The sequence below is a fragment of the Aulostomus chinensis genome, chromosome 10, assembly GCF_037954235.1.
Source record: "Aulostomus chinensis isolate RoL2024-O1b breed Wild chromosome 10, RoL_Achi_v1.0, whole genome shotgun sequence".
Classification (NCBI taxonomy): Eukaryota; Metazoa; Chordata; class Actinopteri; order Syngnathiformes; family Aulostomidae; genus Aulostomus; species Aulostomus chinensis.
Genome location: NC_141329.1, coordinates 11,637,818 through 11,656,175, shown reverse-complemented (window position 1 = coordinate 11,656,175; position 18,358 = coordinate 11,637,818). Strand labels below are relative to the sequence as shown.

The 18,358-nt window shown below is 41.7% G+C and overlaps 1 protein-coding gene and 1 long non-coding RNA gene across 4 annotated transcripts in view; one reads left to right on the top strand and one right to left on the bottom strand.

Moving 5' to 3' along the window:
- LOC147254417 (unconventional myosin-Ic-like) overlaps nucleotides 1-13,801 on the bottom strand; it is a 61,088-nt gene extending 47,287 nt beyond the window's left edge. The window contains exons 1-2 of one of the 3 annotated variants that reach the window (XM_086216036.1): nucleotides 13,707-13,801; nucleotides 13,276-13,522 (exon numbers count right to left, since the gene is read on the bottom strand). In XM_086216036.1, the coding sequence (XP_086072162.1) occupies nucleotides 13,276-13,365 (90 nt within the window). In that variant the 5' untranslated portion in view covers nucleotides 13,366-13,522; nucleotides 13,707-13,801. Of the gene's footprint in view, nucleotides 1-6,756; nucleotides 6,897-7,191; nucleotides 7,384-13,275; nucleotides 13,523-13,706 lie in introns of those variants that run through there. The other 2 variants (XM_086216037.1, XM_086216038.1) reach the window with 2 other exon arrangements.
- Nucleotides 13,802-14,757: 956 nt separating this feature from the next.
- LOC147254416 (uncharacterized) lies at nucleotides 14,758-16,987 on the top strand. The gene is made up of 4 exons (XR_015118041.1): nucleotides 14,758-14,780; nucleotides 14,887-14,942; nucleotides 15,068-15,105; nucleotides 16,810-16,987. It is a non-coding gene; the product is annotated as an uncharacterized LOC147254416 (long non-coding RNA).
- The last annotated feature ends 1,371 nt before the right edge of the window (nucleotides 16,988-18,358 follow it).

The following is an 18,358-nucleotide window of genomic DNA, read 5'->3' as shown; positions in this document are numbered from 1 at the left end:
TGCTGGGAATTTACACACATACACAGCCATGAGCAAGTAACGACATGAATGAACATTATCTTGAATATGAGTGTTTTGTTTCCACCAGCCACTCTAATCTCATTTATCAACTGACTTTGTACATTCCTCTACAGTCAAACGGCCCTTTTCTTTTCCCACAACTTAAACATCACATTTCCATATATATTCCGTATATTTTCCCTCCCAATAAATACAAAACGTATTTATACCTTTGCAAATTTTTACCTCTTCTAAGTCTCATGCATCTCTCTCTCTCTCTCTCTCTCTCTCCCACTCACTCACTGAGGCCAAGGCCACACCTGCTCATACTGTCCAAATTTGATCAAAGAGTCAGTTAAAGGTTAACAAAAAAGGGACTGTATGAGAGAGCAAGCCTGCATTGTCTTCATTGGGGCTGCTGTTTTCTGTTTTGTCTCAAAACAATGAACATGATTCAAAGAGAACATTTTAGCCAAATTGGAGAAATCCTTCTGATTTAGAATGCAGATGGAAGGCATCCGTCCTCTTATGTGAATATAACATGTTAATATTTATGAGTAAAATAAATATGCAGTCATCACACATGAAGGCTAGACAAGTTCCTCCTTAATACATCCTATGAAAACAAAACAAACTTACAAGCAGGCAGATGGAACCACACGTTTTGCACATGGCTTCATCAGGTTCCTGGATGATTAATCATTTTTGACTTCCTGCCATTGTCTGCACCAAGAATGAAGGCTGACAGGGCTGTGGAATGGGCTTTTGAATGTGATGTTCATATTTATGTCTGTATATGTCAAGGTAAATAGTATTTCTGGTAATTACATGGACAATTTCCAAATTTGAATATTCCAGGAATTTGCTTTTGTTTTTTTATGTGTGTGTGTGTGTGTATATATATATATATATATATATATATATATATATCAAATTTTGGAACACAAATAATGACATAACTGATCTCTCCTACCAATGAAGTGACAAGTCAACTCCAGCAAAGCTAATCGTGTTTTAACGTAAGCTGTCAAGCCCTGTTCAGCTATTTATCAATTTCAAGCGCCATCTTTCCCATGACTTTTCCTCCTCCATCACCTGATTCCATGCATGCCCCTTTTATCCACCTCATTCCTGCTTACTGCGTTTATTCACATATCTACCATGAGCAAGAGGCATTTGAGCAATAAATAGTAACAGTGGAGCATTTCTGAGATTGAGAGGGACTGAGAGAGAGGAGGGGAGGAATTTATTTGGTGGTTATTACCGTCTGCTGAACTCTGCTTGAGTACGAAAGGTCTTACAATGTTCCACAAAACATTGACGTCATATTCCCTCTTGTTACAATAAACACTGAGATTTGCCTTAGGTGTCATATGGCAGGAGGGGCGGGTGTCACATCACATAGTATAGTTTGGAGGCAGCAAGGAAATGACAGGAACATACAAGAGTGGACAGGTGATGGCATACCTACAGGTAGAGGGTTTCGGCAGCCTCAGGTCAGTGTTACAGGAAACTGACCAGGTGAGCACAGCTCTACAAACTGCGTCCAAATATCTCACTACAAGCTGACTAATGTTAGTAACAGTACATTTATAGGTATATTTGGTTGTCTTACACAGCTTATACTATGGGAGTTTAAGAGAAGAGACCACCTGCCTTCTCCATGTGTGGTCAGGAAGGCTGAAATACAACAACTCACATGAATAATCCTTTAAATAAACACCTTAGTCTATAAATGTAGACAAATTATTGTGAGAACTAACATGGCGTTGAGAACTTGAGTAATGTCCAGGAGAAGAAGGGCTCCGATGTTCTGAAAAAATACCCAAACAAACCCTACTAGTGGGGACTTGCAGGAGCAGAAGAAAAAGGGATTACCAGTTGTATTATCTGGTTAATCTGAGTGATGGTGTGCAGGTGTGTGACATCGTAGAACATTATAGGATTAGGAAGAGAGCTGGTCAGCACTACAGTAAGTAAACATGAATAAGCACTTCTGTCCCCAGCTGAGAGTGAAGGTATCTCCCCAGAGGGATGAAGCCAGAGACAATGGACCTGAGCACTGCGAGCAGTCCTTCCACCACTCTTCAGTTAATAAATAACACCATTTCCTTTGCACATACTTTCAGGTTATCATGCCAAAGATACACGCAGTTTCTATTCTATTTCCTCGAACAGTTCAAAAAGAATCTTAAAAACTATCCAGCATCCTTTTTTTACTATTCCAGTTGAATTCAAGGCATGAGGACTTCCCAGCTCTTGCATGTACAAAAATGGCAAAGGAGGCAGGAGTGGATTTGGACTCATTTCCAGGGTGGTTTCCAGTCCCACAGCAGTCAGTGCTGTAATACCGAGTTAAAGCAGGAAAGCAGGACTCAGTCACTCAGAACGTTTATTCCCAGCAGGGCGGGGCTCACTCTATGGCTGGGCTATAGCTTTGGGATGTGAAATTGGAAGGAAAAACTGAGACAGCTGCCCACAGCAGTAGGCTAAAAATGACTACACAAATACACACACACACACACACACACACACACACACACACACACACACGACTGATTTGTTAACATACAGGTATAATCTGACTAACCGCTTAACACTCATTACTTCTTCAAGTATGCCAAGTGTTGCTGCATCATTCCCAACACCATCTAACGCTCTTAAAGCTATATTAGCAAGATAGTAATTCGCTATCAACCCGCATTACCTCAAAAAAAAACACGGACTCAATAGTTTTTAGTGTCAACATGGAGGTTTATATGGGATCAGCCATCATTTTCATGTGAGTCTGAGTCAAGGTCAGATTCTTTTTTTTTTCCTAAGACTGACCTCTACATTCTGAGGAGAGACCAGAGCAGCTTTCAGCCAGTTACTTCCTCTCCCACGATGAAACTCTCCCACATTCAAGTATTGAAACACTGCCTCATCATGCATCTCTGACAGTGCAGAAGCCTCGATCAATAGCTATTCTCTATAACACATTCCTATTCCAGTATTTGACTCGTCTTCCCACACACACACACACACACACCCGAACACTAGCATAATGCCACACATACCACAATCATAAACTCAGGTCGCTCACTTCAATGAGAGGACCTGATCTTTAGTTTGAGTCTAGTCCTCAGCTTTGTCAAAATCAGGAAATATTAGCAGAAGAATGTTAAGTTTCAGACATCTTAGTCTAATTCAACCCATTATCATCCACCTCTGATGGAGGTTTGCCATGTTCACAGATTAGGGTAGATATAAAGGTTTAAAAAAAACAAATCACTTACTATCATAAAACACTGTTATTTTGAAAACAGTACTGCACTAATGCTTGGTTTTTTTGTTTTTGTTTTTTTTTAATCCCAGTTTAAAATTCTGCAACAGGGTTAACTTTTACTGGGATTAAATTTGAAAAAAACAAAAAAAAACAAAAAACAGTTGTCAGCAACCTTCCAGATTATCTAATTTAGGCCAACCATGTTGACCCAACCCTTCCATGCCTTGAGAAAGGAGTGCAAAGACCATGAATACACTGTGTATTGAGAGAGCTGCTGGTGCCCCAGAATCTTATCAGTACTATTCCTGTCTCAGTCTGGTCTCATATCTATGTTTAATGTTATCAGAGGAAAATGTCCAAAGCACTCACCGTATAGTAATGCTTGGATTCATGCTGCAGTCACAGATGCCAGGTTCTTAACAGAGCATGACTGAACTTCTGAAGTAGATTTAGTGAAACATACCTCTCTTCCTGTCTGTTCTTTCACTTCCTCCTTTAAAAAGATATGCATGACCTGTATATAATTCCTAACTTACACTGCCTGTGTTTGTAATGTTTCAAAACTATAGAATGCAACAGCTGGATCCTTCCCCACCAAAACTGCTGTAGAAGGTCAGTCACATACCTGTTCCAAAAAACAAAAACCAAATTGATTGGTAATTGTGTAAACGTAGGTCAAAATGAGATTCTTTCATGAACTCTCAAGAGTTAGCATTGGAATTTATCATTGATATTATATGTTATGTTATTATTCCTTGAGGAAATTTCATCCACATTAGTGATCTTGAGTAACCATGTCATCTGACAATGTTCAGCAACAAAACTCCACAAGTTCGTTTTCAAAGGTCATGATCGTGGACACCAATCTGATGCAGAGGATTTCTACAGCACAGTTCAACTGCAAGTGACCGCATCTTTCCTGCCATGGAGGTGAAGGTGGCAGCTGACAGCCCGCCACCCAGGTGTATCCTCGTGGTTCCTCCCAGTGACCAGCAAAACCTTCACCCTGTCAACAGCACTTCCTCTATCCACCAAAATAAAGTGCTGAGGTTCTCAAAGAAAGGCCCAGGAACCTTCTGGGGTCCAAAGAAGGTTCTTGAAGTCAGTTTACATGTTGAACAAGGGATCAGTTTCTCTATGTTCTAATTAACTTGTGTCAGCTACATATTTTCCCAACACCATGGAGATGATAGGATAAGGAATTTCCAGGAAGAAACCCATTTTCGAGCATGACCATATAAAGCAAAGTCTGATTCACTGATATGGGATCACACAGATTAAAGATGACTTCTACAACAGCTTAAAAGATGCTGAAGATAATCGAATACAAACAATTCCTTCTAACATTGTCATCTTACACAAAAGCAAAACCACGTCACCAAGCCTGTAATAAGCAGATACGACATTTTTTAGGCCAGCTTGAAAGTTAGTATTGTCATGGGTTCCCTCAAAAGCCAATGGGATTCTGGATTACAGCAGAAATTATACTCTGCCATTTCACACTTACATGATGTTAGAAGCATAAATGAAATAATGACAAGTACAAAAATAACTTTACGCAGTCAAAATTCGACACTGCTGACCCGTGACTTCATCGTCACCACAACAAGCTTAACACACGCAGAGTGATAGAATTTAATATCTCTGAGTCTCCTTTAGCCACTCGTTAGCAACCAACCTTTTTAACATACATGAATGCTTCAAAATTCTCCTCTGTGGTATTCAGGTAACACATTTTATGCCAGAGGGAAAAAATCTTTCAAATGTTTTCCGCTTGTGTGAACTAATGACTTTACTAAAGGGATTTAACCAAAAAACCCATTAGAGACAAAAACTGAACGTCCAACCATGCCAACTTATTTCCAGGAGTCATTCCTAGCGTCACTCTATTGTATTTATGCTTAAATGAGCATATATTGCTGAAGTTAAAAAGTCTTACCATGTTGTGCAATCAAACAGTTGGAGTTAAAAGCTCATTCTAGCCAAAAACACACTCAGAGCTACCAACCACAAATATCGCGAAAATCCAGCCCATTGAGCTTTTCAGAAGCCCTGGGAGACACCGGAGGAAAAATCTGCCTCTGCACCTCATCAGTTGAATGGAAACAACTCTGACTGTGCAGCGAGGGGAACAGCTCTGGAAAAATCTATTGATAACAACGCATTGATGTGAGTTTGGTGCCAAATTGAATAATTACAGACAAATAGTGCAATGCAAATATTCTGCTGTGTGTTTTTGATGGGACAGCATCGGACTTTCTAACATTGGACTTCCTCTCAGGTCAAAGCTGGTTACGACTTTGCTTTAAACCTCATCATCTCCAACCAGAGGCTGTCATCTAAAGAAGATTATATCAACCTTACAGCAGATTGACAGCCATCTTAGAGCCAGGTGGCAGCTGCCAGCAGCCACTCAACATCGGTTGTTCCTGCCCTCCACATGACTTTGAAGCAGCTACTCTAAGCAGCTTGACCATTGATATCCCTTCCATGCTGGCTCACTTCATCGCAGCTCTCTCTTCTAGTCCTCTATGAGTTCACACCACCTTCCACGTCTGATCACCGTAGTTAAATTTGTAGTGCCCCAACGTGCTGGGTGGCTCATCTCCATAGATTATACGGCAAAAGTAGGCACTTTCCCCGAGGACTAAAACTGAAGATTACATATAGGTATATGATGGAATCATGAACTAGACTTCACATCATTTAAAAAAACAGTGTGTTTGGGTATCAAACAGGTGCCGCTGCCTACCAAGTGCTTCCCTTGTTTTTACATACCACACACATGAACAGGTGGAAGAACTTGTTGACACAGCCTTGGTCACCCACTGAGACACTTTCTCTGGCAGAGCCATACTGTCCTGCCGTTATGAGCCAACGTAAAAGAGATTTTAAAGTTGCAATAAGGGGATGTGACATAGTTTAAACATCTTCTCATTTGCAGAGTAAAGTTTGCGTCTTTACACACACACACACACACACAAATGGGAACAAAATACCTAATTGACAAGAGATGTATAGAGATTTCAGGGGGGAAACAGTGGTTACATTCCAACCATTCAGAGATGATGGTAACAACTGATGCTCCCCTCCCACAGTTAGCTACAACACCCTTGTTCTCTCAAGTGTGATCAACTTACTGCGAGGTGAGCGATTTAATCTGTCTCTGTCTGCCTTCTATAAAAAGACAGCCTCGAGGATTTCAAGTTGTAGGCGACAGGCCAAAACAGTACGTGGCTACGAGTTCAGCAGCGATAGCCTTCAATGGACGTCATATCACTCGGAACAAGCTGCATTCTAAACTACATTCTCAGTATTGTCGTTTTCTTTTAGTTTTTGGGTTTTGTTTTTTTTTTTTAGCACGACAGCAAAACACAAAGTTGAAGTCACAGCTAGCATCATTTCTTTACATTAGCAAACATCACTAACATAAACTGTATTAGCACGTCTGTATTGAAGCAAAGTTATAACCTCTCAATGGCTCTTACCGCTCTTGTGCAGAGTAAAACTGAACGATGCCAAGTAGAAAAGGAGATGTTACTATTTTAATGTAATTTTAAAAAAGATGCTATAATTTTTATGTGTTGAACATATACGGAATTTAACAGGATACCCAAAAGATTTGTCACAGATCTTCGTGAGTGTTTAACCGTGTCAAACGTTTGACGGCAGAACGTCGACGATTTAAAATGCCACATTTTTAAACGAGGTTTGGCACAGCGTTGAACCCATATGGCACACTTCAAAAGCTTCCATTCAGCCCACACAATCGAGCACGCTGTGTCACACACTAGTCGGCAGGACTTTTCAAAATGTCACCACCATGTAGTTTAACTTACATCTGTCACGAAGTAGCTAACTTTAACGAACTTCACGCGCGGTACTTTTATATAACGAGAGTTATACGCTAAAACGAAAGATACCTGAAATAGCCGAGGTCAAATACGGTGTGGTAGTCCCCACTCCTTCTCCCTCAGGTAGATCAGTGCCGGTTCACTCAGTCCGCTATGAGTGTAGCTGAGCAAGTAGTGACTGGTCTGTGTCAGTCCTCCGGTTGTCTCCGGACCCTCCCACCACTCCCTGCTCGCTCCGACCGACGGGACTGCTCCTACACTGCAGCCTCCTCTTCTGCCTCAGTGTCAGATACACTGTCATAGCCGTGTCTCGGTATTATTATTGATACTTGTACAGCTTTGTGAGGACTCAGTTCCCCTAAAACCTCTCGGGGGCAACGGTGTAGAAAGGCGCCCTTCCTTTTCTGTCACTGAAGGCGCGCAACAAAGCTCTACCAGGAAATTCAGCAAGAACGCGTCCCACGAAGCCCCAGAGTGGTAGTTTATTGTAGCCACCATGCTGTCATTGTTTTCTCTGCTAACACTTCACAGCTAATGGCCCCTCCGGCCTTGTTATCTTAAAGCAGGCTAAAACCCAAGTGTCCTCAGCTGCTCCCTCGGACGAACCCGAGCGTTTGGTCCTCTCAGATACACCAGGAGTGGTGGCGTCCCACCTCAGAGGAGACATGTAGGCAACTCATCCCTGGAGTGGATTCATGTGTTAGAGAGGAACTCTAACCCGAGACCTTCAGATATGATTTGCTCCCTCTTCTTCAGGGATTTGTGTCCCAATGATAAAACGTGTTCCCTCAATTTTGAGGCATAACTTGCTTAATCGTTTCGAGGTCAAGAGACTCAACCCTCTCTCATTTTAGTTAATTTTAGCATCACAAGATTAAAAAAAAACAAGCACACACAACACACACACACACACACACACACACACACATATACTGATTTTTTCTATGCTAATTCACAAATTAAGACACCAGACTAGACGTAAGTCAAAAACCAGTGGAATATTAGTGCAGACAAGAGAAAAGAACCAGTATCCATCACTGCCTCGAAGAATTTTCTTGGATGACAGCATGCAGCACTGGTGCCTTTTACATCACTACATGTCTCTGCACCTACATTAATTGCCCAGACAAAAATATATATATTTTGCATGGGACACATGGCAAAACCTAATAGAGATTATATACGTTATATGAAACTACCAACCTCTAGAGGACACAGTTTGGATCATCACTGCTGACTTATACCGCTGTAAAGTGAAATTTAGAGTTCAGTTGATGGCTGACGAGAATACACACGCGCCATGGAGAATGTGTACTTTTCATTTTGCCACTTAACTAAACTCTGCATCAAACACTTGTGTACCATTGCCAAAGATGCTTAACTTTTTCTTTTACTATTTGATCTGGGGATTTCTGCTTTTACTTAAGAAAAGGAACTGTGAACTTCTTGCACTCCTGCAGGGTGCATCAACCTGCTCGATGTTTTTAGGAGTTCCTCTACCCTCTGAGGTCAATGCAGTTACAACTGCGCCCCCTCATGGTTGATTAGGCCTATTACAAGTAAAGCTGTGCAGTTCATTCCATAGTTGTCCAGTTAGAAAAACTAACTGTTTTGGATTAGCGGTTAAAAGTTAAAGGTAATTTCCTGCAGACGAACTAATAGTTTGCTCTCAAATGCGATTCTCTATCATATTAAACTAAATAATTTTAGTTTGGGGACTCTTGATTCAGTAAAACAGATCTTTTGAATATGTTAACTTTGGTTTATGGAAATTGTGATGAACATTTCTCACTATTTACAAACATTAAATAGACTAAATATTAAATTATAAAGATAGTGAGCAGTTACAGAGCTGAGGCTTTGATACTAAATATACCTTAGACTGCCAAAGTAAGAATAGCTGTTTCTGTCTGTTTTTATATTGCTCTTAGTATTCTTAAATGGCTTGATGAGATGTGAATTAGTCCAAACATGGCATTTTGTGTCCATGGATGAGCAATATCATATCATTGTAAAATGAATTTCCTGGAGCTTGCAATAGAGAGAGAATTTTTTTTTGGATATGCTGTAGTTGAACCCTATATCCTGATTTCTCTATTGAGTTTGTATTTGTTCTCTTCTTGTCACACATTTATGTCATTTAGGCATGTATATCCCTCATATTTATGTAAAAATAATCATCCAAAATAAAGTTTTATTGTGTCACTCTAAGTGATCAGATGTAAAACAGAGATTATCAACAGCAGGTGCCTTAAAGGGGTCTAAACATTTTTGGTGAGGCCCTGGGAAGATTTTAAGGTGTTTTAAGGTTCCTTTTTATTTTTAGTTTTTTGACACGAACAACAACACAAGGCTCATGACCTCCAAGTCTGTCATAGCAAATTTTGATACATCATCAAGAAAAGAAGAGAACTGAGTCAACAGCAGCCCATCATCCCATATTATTGCAGACTTCTGTAATTTGTGTCATCCTGGTAGGTGAAGGTGACCTCGGCTGCTCAATACGAGAGCTGGACTGTAATGTGCCAGCATTGCCAGAGGGGGGAGTAATCGATTCAGCATCTAATGAACTGTAAATAATGACACATACATGCACGCATGCATGCGTGCACGCGCACACACACACACCCACACACACACACACACAGGTTGTATCCTGTGAACAATGTCAACAGGATACCTTGCCACCACACCTGAATCTTTACCCAGTACACTCTGCCCCTACGGAGTCATAACTGAGCAAACACTCTCCTGCTGTAGCTGCACACATATTATTATTATATCCAAATAAAATCCCACCTGACTTCATTTAGCTGGCATTTCCTTTTAAATGATAATGAAAAAGGGAAACGATCCAGGGATATCTGAAATGTAGTAGAAAGTTTAAATAATTCAAAACGAAAGATCCTTTTCATTTAACACTTCTCCCTTGTTACCATTTTAATAAATCACCTCTAGGAGTTGGAGGATCTTGGTTATATCTCAAGTAGCTACTCCTCACTCACACACACACACACACACACACACACACACACACACACACACACTCACACACACACACACACACACACACACATTCAGGGTGATTTGACCTGGGAGGAATGTAAGACGGGGAAAAAAAATGAAGCAGTGTACTGGAATTTCTTTGTCGTTTCCTCCCATCCCGGCTTCAGTGCATTCCACACCTCCCCAATCATCGCTGACCGGCATACAGCAGCCTCCATTAACCTCCTTGCATTCCTCCTATACAACCTAGCCCACTGGCAGCCCATTCTATCAAATGGTGCCCCTTACCATGGGAGGATTGACTTAAAAAAATACTCCCTTCATTCCTTAGATATCATATATGTGTTAGACATCAGCTGTCTTTACTGCTACGCTGAATCTAAAAAAGCAAAGCGTACAAGTCAGTGCTATGATTTCTCTTCAGATTACAATGAACATCACCGAGGAAACGTCACAGAATTTAATCTGGAGTCTGAGAAATGCACCACCATTCTTTTCACAAATCAAACTTTGCAGTCTCAACTGTGTTTGACTTATTGACGCTTAAGTTGGATGTTCAAGTAATCCAGGAGAGGACTTTAACAGGAGACTGGGGTCAACATGAATCTGAATTGAGGGTGGTCTGAGTGGAGGGGTGGTGTGGCTTGGAGGTAGAGAGGCCATTTAGCAACCAAAGGGTTGCTGGCGCAATCCTGACTTCACTCTTGAGCAAGACACCAAGCCCCTGAATACTCCTGATGGCCCTGCAACTGCAAAAGACTGGCAGCCCGTCCCGGGTACCCTGCCTCTCGCCTAATGTCAGCTGGGATAGGCTTGCCATATATTGCTCTATGTTCACCAGAAAGTTGCTTTTCTTTCTGTGGTTTTCTGTCACAGGTTTGCAAATGACAACAGTCTGCTGCACTGAGGGTAGTGAGATCAGTAAACCAGAGGTGGACGCAGCCATCCCTCATTGCTCCGTGGTTTGGTCACCCATTTTGAGTTTTTGGCTGTTACCATCTGAATTTCTTGAAACCAGAGTGAATCATATTTGGACCATAGACGCATAGATTATCTTCTTATGTAAAAAAAAAAAAAAGAGAGAGAGAGAGAGAGAGACCAAATTATGCCAGATACACTACCGCCATCTTGTTATGTTGCCAAAATGTGCACAGTATGCGAGAGATGAAGTGGCGGCATCATGTCCCACCTGTCTAGATCGCACTTCAATTTAAATGAACAGTTCTTGCTAAGTTTGACTGATAAAAGCAGCGTTAAAGAAAAATGTTTTGCCATCCTCTCCAGATTCACGCACCAAGAAATATGTCTCTTTGATGGAGCCGTCATCTGTGCCTGCATTAGGGAGCTGAGACCCACGGACACTGTTGACTGGTTGGCTGCGAGTAAGTTTAGCACAGTGAATGGTAAAGAGAGTCATCACATTCAATTTTCTCAAAAATGGTCTTCGTTTTTATTAATAGAAATAAAACTTTTGCTTAATATTCACCAGGAAATAATTCAAAATTAGGAGACAATGTAATTTTAGAATCAGATACACATCTGGAACAACTTTGCTGACCGGGTACAGTGATGCAGCACCTCAAAACTCTGAACATCAAAATTGTTGTCGAACAAAGGAGCAACTGCTACTGCTAATCATGTACGGGAGGATGAGGAGGATGACTTCTGTTTACGGTAAATGTGATTATCTGACCAAATATAATTGTTTTGTATGGGGACACAATGATCTGACTTTCACTGTTCTGATGCAGATGCCTAACTGTGGGAGTCACCCGAGGCTGCGTGCCAATCTGATAACAATGTTTATTTAACAGGCTCTATGCCTCACTGTGATCCATCCATCGTCGTCTTCTGCTTATTCCTTACTAGTAAGGGTCGCGGGGGGCTGCAGCCTATCCCAGCATCTACGGGCGAGAGGCGGGGTTCACCCTGGACAGGTCGCCAGTCCATCACAGGACCAACACATAGAGACAGACAACCATTCACACTCACAGTCACACCTGCAGTCAATTTAGAGTATCAATCAGCCTCGTCCCCTCTTGATGTCTTTGGACTGTTGGAGGAAGCTGGAGTACCAGAGAGAACCCACACAGGAACAGGGAGAACATGGAGACTCCACACAGAAAAACTCCTTGCTCAACCTGGGGCTCGAACCCGGAACCTTCTTGCTGTGAGGCGACAGTGCTGACCACTGCACCACCGTGCCGCCCGATCCAACTTCTCAATTATTATAAATCATGTTGAATAAACAAAACTCAAAGCGTGTGGACAAAACAAGATCCTGAACCTTATCTAACTGATGATCAGAGGTATGCTAACACTTCCCACCCACTACAATTCATTGCTATGCTAACTAAGGGTTAGATGGTCTCTATTGGTGTCAACTCCTTAATGCAGAAAAGAGGAATGAAGGCTATATGTTGTCTGATTCTGGAAAGGAAAATGAATAAGAATATTCCCCTAAAAGCTGGCATGTCCCTCTAAACTAGTTACAGCTTACAGGCTATGCCATGAAAATGGCATCTCTTAATGATCAGAACAAGTCATGAGCTACCAGATTCAACTGCACCAACTGCAGTTCCGTTTTCCCAGTTAGCATGGACATGCACCTTTCATCTGAAAAAAAACCATAAAGCAAAAGCAGGTCCATCTCCATTATGACAGAACAACTTGTTTAATGTTTTGCTACATCTATTTTACATTTCTGCTTGTGCAGCACAAACTTTGACTTCATCCTGTTTATGTCAACGTGATACATAACTGTTAACCAACTCTATTCACGTCGAATTATGCGCTTCTTAGAACTCCGGGCACTTCTCAGTGTCAAACAGGACATGAGAACAATTACTTAGCACAGCTATTCTGATCGATCAGCGCCATAACATGACAGTGTACTTTGAAGCAATCTACAGTACTCCAAATATGTCAATGTTTCTTAACATCCTGCCTTTGAGAGACGACCCCTGCAACCTCAGCTGTGTCAGCATCGGTTTATACGGACTGAGCTGCATTAAAATTCAAGGGAATGAAGGATGAATGGAAAAATCTGGCCAAACACTTAGGCATAGTGTGTGTGTGTGTGTGTGTGTGTGTGTGTGTGTGTGTGTGTGTGTGTGTGTGTGTGTGTGTGTGTGTGTGTGAACTGACCTTGCAGTTGTGGCAGTAGTTTTCTCCATTTTTCCCCGGAGAGAGGATGATTTCTCCTGTCGGGATCAGCTGGATCTTCAGTTCCATCATTTTTCCTCTTCTTTCCTTACCCGCGCCTTTTCTTAAAGCCTTGATTTGTCAGTTTCTCCCCAACTTAGCCAGAGAAAAGTTTCTTCCTCGGGACTGTTGCTGAATCCTCAGGCCAAGCAGAGTGAGGATATGATCAGAAAACCATCCTAGGAGATGCCTGAAAAGCAAAAAGCTGTTCAAGACCTTTGCTCTCATTAAAAATACATGGAACTAGACTCTAGGAGCCCTCTAATTTAGTCACAGACACAGAAAGAACGACCAACGCTTGATTGTTTCAGCCCTTAATTGGCAAAGTTTTGGTTTCAATGTTAGAGCGCAGAGATTCAGAGTCAGGGTGTTACCTGTTGCTGAGCAGAGAGTCACAGTGAGGCCAGCTTCCCCTTGTGTTAACCAGAGGATGTTACCACTCTGGCTGAAGGATCGTAGGGAGGATATGTAGCGCAGTCTGGCTCAAGATGGATGTCACAAGCAGAGGGTGTGTGTGTGTCTCTTTTCTTAGTGGTTTATGTGTGTGTGTGTGTGTGTGTGTGTGTGTGTGTGTGTGTTGAAAGAATGTTTTAGATTGTATTCTATAATTTCTGTCTGAAGTTTTGCAAGCAATGAATATCTCCAATGCAAGAGTAGAAGTGAAGGGAGTCGCCTAGTTCATCGTGTTTCCTCTTGGCTCCTGTAGGATAATTAATGACACTGCTTACATATTTTAAAGATTGTATTCACTCACTGACACACAGATGCACACACACACACACACACATAGGGCTTCCTCCTGGACCCGGCATCCTGCCTCACACATTCCCGCCCAGTAGATTGAGTGTGTGTGACGTACATGCATGTTTGTTTGAGATGGGACCTACTTGTGCTTCCCTTTGGATAAACAAGGAAAAGGCACACGTTAGCACCACATGCTTTCTAAAAACAAATTAGGGACTTGTGCTCTCGTAGCAGTACTATTCCTCTCCCCAAGGACAAGACTAACCAGGGCCTTGACACTGAACACAAACTGACACACACACACACACACACACACACACACACACACACACACACACACACACACACACACACACACACACACACACCATTCATAGAAGGGTGTTTCCTGTAGGAAGGGGTAAAATGTGACACTCCAGCCATACATTTCTGTCTTTGTGACAGAATATATAAACAGATTCCCTCAGTTAGATAAATATACAGCCCTTGAGCAACGTTACTGTGCCGGCTGCTGACTCCAGATACCTCGTAGCCTCAGTGTTTGCTCGCTGAAAATGTCATTTTATTATCCAACAAGGAATATAATGGGAATAAACAGGATGTCAAGAATGTGTGTTTTGATACTATCACTTGTCGTTTCCAGCCATGCTAGCAGTTTTACAGATGGCCCCTGGGTCCACTCCAGTTTTCAAGATGGAAAAATTGTGAGCCTTAAATTGATTGCAATGAAATTTAACGTTGGCCTTTCTTCTCCAAATGATACAGTAATGACTTTGATGATTTCATCTATCGATTCTCAACTATCCGCAGGACAATTTCCAAAAAATATTTGTGGAATCTCAATAAAGGTTCAAAGTTTTCTTGAGGTTAGTGACTTCAAGACTGAAATGCTTCAACAAAATGAACAGACTACATAAAATTCTATAATATTTGTGTCCCTGCCTGGATGAACTGTAATCACCGTGGCTAAATTTGTGTTCTTGCAAATCAGAGGACCTCCGCCCTGCCAGAGCTGAACCTTGTTTAGTGGTAAGTACGAAATGTTATCATGCTAATTTAGTCGTACAAGAATGAGTCCTGAATCCTAGGAACAAGTTAAATCCCCATTTCATGATACTAACTTATTAAGCAATGGATGTTTTTGTTGAATCGAATGGGTCTGGATATTTTAAGATTTTATTCTGCTGTGTAAAATACGTCAGTACCTGACTTAAAAATGGCGGCGTGCAGAGGATGGATTTGAAACATCATCATGCCAAAAACATAACATAAGTGGAAGGCCGGTGTCAGGCGTGTTCGGTGTAGTTCATTGAAAGCATGTTCGTTTTGTGCTTTTAATGTATTGTGTACATTCTCATTTAAAGAATAATTTCAACTGTGTTCTTTTGCAAAGATTAGCATGCTAAACAAAAGTCTCGTGAACTTTTGTTTGCCACAGAGTTTATCAGCAAAAATCCCACGAGTGATGCTTACTTGCTGAGGTTCTCTTAAGTGCAGGACTAAAAGCTCCAAATGTAGACTGAATAGTCTGGAATCGATGAAGGGGCGGACCCCAAGTTTGCTAGCTCAAATTAATACTTTGCTGCAGTTTAGTTGGGTTTATCTGCAGCTTCAAATCTACAGCTGATACTATGTGGTTGTTTGGAAATTTGTTAGACAAAAATGAAATCTCAAGGCTTTAACTGGCAAAGTTTTTGACTTGCGCAATAAGCAGACTGAATTTTTCTTTCAGCCCAAAGTGACTTTATTGGGTAATTCGCCACCAAATATTATTCAAGCAGGGGTTGGTAGTTCTCAGAAACAATGCCCTGCATGTGTTTATTCTACGTGTCTGTGATTGTGGCACAGGATCTGTGTGTGTGTGTGTCTCTGTGAGTAGTTTAATATGGAGGGGCATCACATGGGATAGAGAGAAGGGAAATGACAGTGGCACACATCCTTCAACCTCTGATCCTGACTGAAGGCATTCCCAAAAGCCTGGCGTCAACAGGAAATCTGTGGCCTTGACACACACACACACACACACACACACACACACACACACACACACACACACTATATGGCCCTGGAGCAGGTGTGTGTGTGGATCTGCCCAGCTTTATTCTAAAATAAGGACACATAGTTTTGTAGCAGTATTGTTCACTGCAAAGTGAAAGTAAAACAAATCAAGCCACCCCCCCCCCCCCCCCCCCCCACGACCATGAATGGATAAGCAGTATAGAGAAAATGCTTGGATGTTTTAATGTCATTGTCATCTTTCTTCACCATGGTGGTGTTTGCTCCAACCTATTTCAGAGTTCTTCTATTAGTCATTTTTGGAACTTTTTGTACACACAGTGATGTGTTCCAATATTTCATATCACAAATAATGAAGACAGGCAGCTCTCAGCATACTTGTTTTACCTGAAGACCTTTCCTGGTTTGTTAGAAGGAAATGGGGACACAGACCCACTCTAGGAACTGACGAGTGCATGGCTGTAGTTCGAAGAGTGAAAGGAAGGACGGCGTGAGCTGTAGTTCACAGGTTCATGCTGCTGTGTATTTGTGGTGCTGTCCTGTAACCAGATCTCGCATGCAGGCTCAGCCCAGACCAGACCAGAGCAGGGCTCAGTAAATCTCACAAGTGTTGTCTGAAAATAACCTCGTCTATTTTTAACGGCTGTATCTGCAGCAGAAGAGGAAGTTCATAATATTTCAATGACATTTCTTCCTCTGGTCTCACTGTGTGCGCAGTAATCTTGGACCGACAATGCCAAGAACACCGCCGCTGTTTCCACAGGAAGGTAGAGGAAGCCTAAGGACGCCGATCAGACTGCAGATGGAGTAGAGACAACCTGGACACACCCTCGAGAGAACAGTCTTCAAACATAACCAGTGTACACGGTTGTGATCCCTCCTAGCAGCAGCAGCACTGTCCCCTGTGATTGGAGGGTGAGTTATAGGCTGCCAGTCAGATTAGCTGGAACTTGCTGCCCTCTGGAGGTTTCAAGTTACAAGTCTGCAGTGGATTAGAGATCACAAGGTACCATGGCAACGTGGGCATCAACACACTTCCAACAGGTCAATGAGGGTCTCTTAGTTTGAAATCCCCTTCTGCAGCATAATAACCTGAAATGGCCAAATCTCCTTGAGTTACAGATAAATATGAGCGCCGCATCCTTGCTTTTCGCCATCACCTGTCATGCTCTCACCTTTTATTAAACACTTGTACCTAAAAGTTAAAATATAACTAGATTTTAAATAGGACAAACCTTTGATCCTATGGGATTATTTGATTTTGAATGAATCTTCTTTTAGGATTAAAATAGTCAAAACATTTGTACAATAGGTTTGGGCCAATATATCGGTATTGCAACACTGGCAATATATATTTTTATATGAATTGATCCCCCTTTGCAAGTCGCCTCAACTAGTTATTGATTTTCCATGTGTGTTAAAGGATCTGTCCAATTGTGAGAAAGTAACATGTCAACGCTGTGAATTTTTCTTCAATAAACATATGATGATTGTAATGCAATATATTGATGATTGCAGACTCACTTTGGAACTCTGCATACTTTTGGACAAAATGTATTGGGATATTTAGGATTTATTGGGGCGGGGGATCATGTATAAATCTTTGATTGCAGGATTTGTTTCAATAGCAAGTACAATCTCAAACAGCAGTTGAATTCCACCAAGGCTTTTTTGGCAACATTGAGGGCCTGAGATCAGGCTGCTATTACGGGTGATGTAACATTAGAACAGGTTACAGGCAACTGAATCTCAGGAGGCGAAAGGTGGAAGCCTGAGGGTCCTCTTGAAAGTGAGTGTGAACTGAGTGTGAGAGCTTTAAATGGAACCTGACATACAGGATTGGATTTGGCATGCAAACGTGTCTAATCTGATAGAAAAATTAAATTTGCATTCCATACAGGCGCAAGTTACTCCGCATGTGATCAGATGTATGACCGTCAAGACCGTCTACTGCTCAGAAGTGAATGCAAAGGTTCTACTGAGACGGGGTGTTTGAAGTCTTAAAACACTATTAATAGAACATATAAATTTATTATCACACTCACAGCTGCCAGTCCTGACTCCAGAAGCAACATCTGCTCTCGGACAAGCACACTGCACTGAGCTTCATCTGGGGTTTTTTTTTCTTCTTTTTTTTTGGGGGGGGGGGGGGGGGGTACAAAACCAGGATTAACACAAGGACCCCCTATATCTGCAATCTGCAAGACCTCATTTGACCCAGGTTGTTCCGTGTTTAAAGCCTCCACGGTCAGGAGAGCACACCCAT